The 6,337-nt window shown below is 37.0% G+C and overlaps 1 protein-coding gene across 1 annotated transcript; it reads left to right on the forward strand.

Moving 5' to 3' along the window:
* The first annotated feature begins 720 nt into the window (after positions 1 to 720).
* LOC131046416 (metalloendoproteinase 1-MMP) lies at positions 721 to 1,956 on the forward strand. The gene has a single exon (XM_057980151.2). The coding sequence runs from the start codon at positions 795 to 797 to the stop codon at positions 1,581 to 1,583; it is 789 nt and encodes a 262-aa protein (XP_057836134.2). The 5' UTR covers positions 721 to 794; the 3' UTR covers positions 1,584 to 1,956.
* Positions 1,957 to 6,337: the final 4,381 nt, after the last annotated feature.

A 6,337-nucleotide genomic window follows, 5' to 3' on the forward strand; every position in this document is an offset into this window, starting at 1 on the left:
TTAAACTAACAAGGGAAAGAAAAATTATTCACCTTCTGTTTAATTGTATGTTGGCTTTGTAACCAATCCTATTCATTTATGAATATAGTAATGCTATTGATGTCTATGCAATTGCCTCTAATCTTAATCATTTATGATTTTGGATCCCTATGTTGTGGGTAAACTTATAAAGTCTGCGTGTCCTTTTTATATGTTTATTTCATAAATTTATTTCCATTTGCTTGTTTATTGATTTCCAAAATGCTTGTTGTCAAGCGTTTGCTAATGATGTTTATGCCTTGAAGATGATATCTAATAATCATCTTGAAATGTCCCTTTAAATTTTAATATTGAGTTATTAAAAATGCATCATGAATTTGAAACATTGTTTGTGCCTTATTTCATAGCCAATTGATCAAATTGTGTATTAATTATAGAGAAATATAACTGATTTAATTATAATTTAGAAATATTATTAATATTTGTATCTTCAAAGGTTTATTTAATTTTAGTTGAATTCTTTATATCACAAAATAATTCTTTAAATCATTATATCAATTTATCATCTATCTTTTATCGAGTATCATGGTGCTCTTCCCAATAGACCAGGGTTGACACAAGTATCATTTCTTCTCTCCACATATATTTTTCTATTTGAATCATTTTTTAAATTTATTTGTCTGTAATGGAGTAGAGGTAACAATTATTATTATTTATATTTCAAAGTGGTCGGAAGATTTCATTGTAACTGAAATGGTGTAAGAAAATTTGGAGGGTAAGAAAGAAGTGAATGAGTGGGCAATGGGCAATGGGCAATGGGCAAAGGGAATAAGATGGAGAGATGCAACAGGGTGCTTGGCATAGGCATTGTAATGGTGGTAGAAATTATCATGGGAATTCAACACGCTTCCAAGCTGGAGTTTAAAAAAGGTGATAGCCATGGCATGGTTGCAGAGATAAAAGTGCAGCTACAAAGGTTGGGGTACAATGCAATTGCAGGGGCGGAAGCGGAGAAGGAGAATGGTATGTTTGATGAGAAACTGGAAGCTACGGTGAGGCTCTACCAGAGTAGCTTCAACTTGCTAGTCACAGGCTTTCTTGATGCCCCAACAATCCAGAGCCTGAGTCTCCCAAGGTGCGGTCGAGAAGATGCACCCTTGAATCTGCTTCACCCAATAAAATTAAAGTTGTGGAATCTGATTGCAGGGAAGAACAAGTGGATCAGCAGCAGAAGCAACCTCACCTACACCATCTCCTCCACAATTTTTTCACCCATTCTGTCTGACCACAACATTTGGTCGACGTTTGTTTCGACATTCAACAGTTTGGCGATGGTGGTTCCTCTGAGTTTCAGGGAGGTGGAGAGCTTGGAGGAGGCCATGATCAAGATCCCGTTCCACAGTGATGGTGACGGTGATGATGATGAGTGGGTATTCGATTTCATCGAAGGAGAGCACGGTGATGAGGACGCCAAGATGAAGATCGATTTCCTCCACCGATTCCTGACTGAAGATGATGATGTTGCTGCCTTGTATGGGAATCCTCCACCTGGGCTTGGGCCTCCCCCTCCCCTGTTGCCCAAATCTTGTTCCCATTTTGCTTAGTATATTTCTCACTTAATCATTTGGGTAAACGTTTGAATTGGGCATTTTTTATACTGTGTTGCAAGATTCATTTTCTTGCTTCTTTCTTTCATCACAATGTAAGATTTAGTTTGAATTGGGCCTTTTTGCTAGATCCATTTTCTTGCTTCTTTCTTTCACCTCTATGGGAATCCTCCCCTATTCAGCTCTTAGGCCAAATCTTGTTCCCATTTCTCTGGATTTCATCTGGTTATGATATTGCCTTTTTGCTACTGTGATCACCACATTCTATGTTCTTGATATTACCAATTCTTTACTGGGTTTTAAATTCAATGTACTCTAATTATTTGGAGATTTTTCATCTTTCAAAGATCCAGTGCCATGTGTTATCTCATCCTCTAGCTTATTTACTTCATTTTTGGAAAGATTGATTGCAATCACAGTTTAGTGACATTTACATTTATTTGTTCTCTTATTTGACATGCTTCCTGTGAGAATTTTAGGGCTTTCTGAAGAGCATTAGCAATCTTTCCCTGTCATTTGAATTAGGTTATGGATTTTACAACAATGTTTTTGAGCTATGGATTATAGTGCATTCTGGAAAATTAGTAATGTTCTTGTCACCTATCATGAATTTTGGTGCACAGTTCAAAGTTTGCAATATTTTTATAGAATAATTATGAAATTTAATACAAGTTTTAGAGCATAATAGAAAATTAGTAGTGCTTTGTCCTGCTTCTTTGTCAATTTAGTTTTCACAAGAAGAATAAGAGTCAAGTTGCAATCATAGTTTATTAATGTTAACAATTGCATTTAAACTGAAAAGAGAATGAAAAAGACACCTTGTTAGATTTACATAAATTCTATATCTAGATTGAAAATAAAAAGAATGTCATTAGAGGAAGTATTCTATATGGAAGCATATGATCAAATGATATATGTTTCACATCAAATTGTAATGCCCACCCATGTGTTAACTCTTAATTTGTTGTAATATATTGAGCTGATTATTAACTCTTAATTGTGAGATAGATAGTTGTGTTGCTAGAATACATAACTACTTTGAGTATGATCTTTGTTATTGGATTTGATGCTTTACCTTCGATGTGTGGGATATATTCATATAGTTGTTTGACCAATAGATGGATGCGAAGGAGAATACAAAGATTCACTTGAGCATCTTGATGAATACTAAGAGGTGGGGGTGAATTAGTATACCAAAAACTATTGAACTCAAACACTTAAACAATTTAATAATAAATCGGTATAACAGTTTTACTAACAAATTGGTTAACCCAAATGCAACCCAAACAACAAATAAGGCATTCACCCACAGAAGCACAATCACCATAACACAAGATATTTTGACGTGGAAACCCAAATGGGAAAAACCATGGTGAGATGCAACTCACAAGTAACTATTTGCAGAATAGTAACTAGACCGATTAAGGTCAGACTGGTTAAGGTCATACAATGTTCTTCACCAGAATAGATCCTGTTAGGAATCTCAATCTCTGTTAGCAGATAAGTTCAATTAAAGACTACCTTGTGAGAGGATTTCAAATCCACAGTTGTGAACCACCTTGTTAGAGGATTTACAAAGGCTTTGCCAGGCCTACCCGGTTAAGGGTTTCGGACTTGTTGAAGATGTAAGTAATCAACAAGTTAGTGATCTAAATACTAGCACAATATGCTTGGTTAGATCCTTGATAGCTCATTGTTAATGCCTTTCAGCATTACTTCAGTCTTCAATATTTCCACACTCTATTTCTTCACACAGACCTAATCATCTTCTATGATCGCAAATACAAAAACCTTATCAATCACCTCAAACCCTAACACCACCTAAAACCCTAGACATGATGTCCTTATAAAGGAATCCAATTTCATGTTGGTCCAATATAATTACATTGCAAGTTCCTAGGTTCAGTGCATTTGGACACATTTGGTAACACGATACAGAATCACCGCCAAAGTGTCGGTGGATGATAACTCATCACAAAAATAATACCGGTTGGTAACTCATCACAGAGTAATACCGGTTCATAATTTACTGATTACCGGTTTGTCAAAATGAAGACTGGGAAAAAATGATAACAACCGCTTTGTTCCTTTGTACCGAGTTGGGATCCTTGAACCGCTTGAATCTTCATACTGCTTGAGATCGGCAAACACTTTTTGCAAAACACCGATAGTCTAAAGACTATAATACATAATATCGGTTGAGCATAATTCATACATACAAAAAGTGATCTCAAAGCAAGTGTGTGTCCATCAATGACAATCACAACAACACCATAAAAAATGCCAACAATCTCCCCCTTTGACATTGATGGCAACACTTAGGAAAAATTTTGACATCTAAGTGTTTTACAACAGAAATATGCCATAATCAAAAATTACTCCCCCTAAGCATATACACTATCCCTTTTGCAGAAAATACAATGTATACTACTCCCTTACAGAGATAAACATGAAAGTATACATAACATGCATCAAAATTTTAAATACAAAAGACTACTCCCCCTTTGCCAACAATGACAAGGTGCTGCAGAATAACCCCTGTTTCTCATTATCATTAAAATAATAAGTGTTTATGACAATAAAAAGTGAAACTTATCAAAAACTGATTTAAAATCCTGCATAAATGTCTTCATGGACAAAGACCATGACTCAAGTAGTGTGGTAGCCACCTCTCTTTTGGTTTGCATCTAGGATACCTGTTCTTCCATGGCATCAATGGTGCTCATCTCATGAGTGACAGTTAAGGCATCCAGATTGAGATAGCATTTTTGAAGTATTTGCAGTCTGGGTAATAGAACCAGTTGAAGTTCCTGCAAATCTCTGGTCTGGTTGTTGATCTATAGCTCAATTCTGGCAGACTGGAGCTGGAACCGATGAACAGTTTGCCCATAAGTAGTAAAGGAGTCATAGGGCGTCTTGAAGGTGTTGATGAATGCCTGCAAATCAGATTGCAGTTTTTCTTTCTGTGCAAGCACATCATCACAGAAGAGATGGGGTTGGTTTATCTTACTGAGTAGTAATTTCCCCTCATCCATAGCATCTCTGATGTCCTTCTTCTCTTTCTAAAGTTAAGACCGGAGCTCGTTTAGTTTCTTTACTAAGGTAGTGTTTAGTGCCTTTTTACGCTTCTTATGTGTGCTTGCTTCAACCACATCTTCCAGGCATTGTACCTGGTCCTCTACAACCGTGTGTAAAATTTTCAGTTGTGCAAGAGAGGAATCAATACTGGGGAGGTTTATATCAGGAATCAAACTGGTAAGAGTTTCCACCACAGTTTGGATAACATCTTTCTCCTTTTTCCTTCTTAGCTCTTCCATTCATTCTTGGGCAAGCTTAATGCTTTGCAGCAGCTCTGATTCATTTGTAGATTGGAGGTCAATAAGACTGGTGATGTCAGCCAGTTTGGCTTGACCATTGGTTTCCTTTGGGGTCTCCACTTGTGTGCTCTATGTCGCTTCCTCCTTCTCTTTGGCTCTTAGCATGTCCTCTTCTTCCTTCTTTTTCTCCTTTGCTTATATCGAGAATCAAACTGGTAAGAGTTTCCACCGCAGTTTGGATAACATCTTTCTCCTTTTTCCTTCTTAGCTCTTCCATTCATTCTTGGGCAAGCTTAATGCTTTGTAGCAACTCTAATTCATTTGCAGATTGGAGGTCAATAGGACTGGTGATGTCAGCTAGTTTGGCTTGACCACTGGTTTCCTTTGGGGTCTCCACTTGTGTGCTCTGTGTCGCTTCCTCCTTCTCTTTGGCTCTTAGCATGTCCTCTTCTTCCTTCTTTTGCTCCTCTACTTCCTTCTTTCTCTTCTCTTCTTCCTTCTTTCAGTCTTCTTCTTTTTGCTTTTCTTCTTCTTTCTTCTTCTCCTCTTCCGGTTTCCTTTTCTCCTCTTTCGTTTTCCTTTTCTCCTCTTCCTTTTTCCTCTTTCCCTCTTCTTGTTTCTTCTTTTCTTCTTCATTTCTCTTCTCCTCTTCCTCCTGTTTCTTCTTCTCTTTCTCCGCTTTCTCTTTGTCAGACTTTTCTTTGTCCTGTTTCTCCTTTTCTGCCTTTTCTTTTTCCAGTTTTTCCTTGTCCACTTTTTCTTTCTCGGCCTTCTCCTGTGGTGCATCTGGAGTGATATTTGTACCATCCAAAGCATCAACATCAATAGGGTCCATTTGTCCAGTGATCAGTTCTCCTTCACTATATACCTCATCCAGTTTATCAGTTTCTAGTTCTTGCTCAGCCTTCTTGTTGGCTTCAACCACTTGGTGCAACCTCAGAGCGGCTTGGGCATGAGAGTGGGTATCTTTTACCACTTCAGGAACTTTTCCTTCTAGTAACAAGAGTCTCCTTCTTCTCATGAAGAAGAGGCCTTTTTTATTTTTTCCATAACTTCATAGAGTTCTGAATTTGATACATCAGGAAAATATTGTGCAAATATTTCCTCTCTTATTTCTTGTTCCTTCTCTATGGCAATGCACCATTTGTTATCTAAAGAATTATATAAAGAATCCGGTGTCACAGATTTAATTTCTGATGGTGACCGATCATAATACATAAATATTGAATAAGTTCTTGTTCAACTTTCTCTTTCTCATTGTCACTGAAGTCATCAAAATAATCTATTAAATCACTTAGCACTTTCCTCCTAATATTCTTGATGGTCCTTTGACAATGTGTCAATGGTTTATAAGAGGAAATGTCAATATTTATCGGTGCTAACGATGTAGGTTCATTGTTGGTTGTCTTTGTCTTCTTCCTCGTTTGCCTAGTT

This window comes from Cryptomeria japonica, chromosome 1 (assembly GCF_030272615.1).
Source record: "Cryptomeria japonica chromosome 1, Sugi_1.0, whole genome shotgun sequence".
Taxonomy (NCBI): Eukaryota; Viridiplantae; Streptophyta; class Pinopsida; order Cupressales; family Cupressaceae; genus Cryptomeria; species Cryptomeria japonica.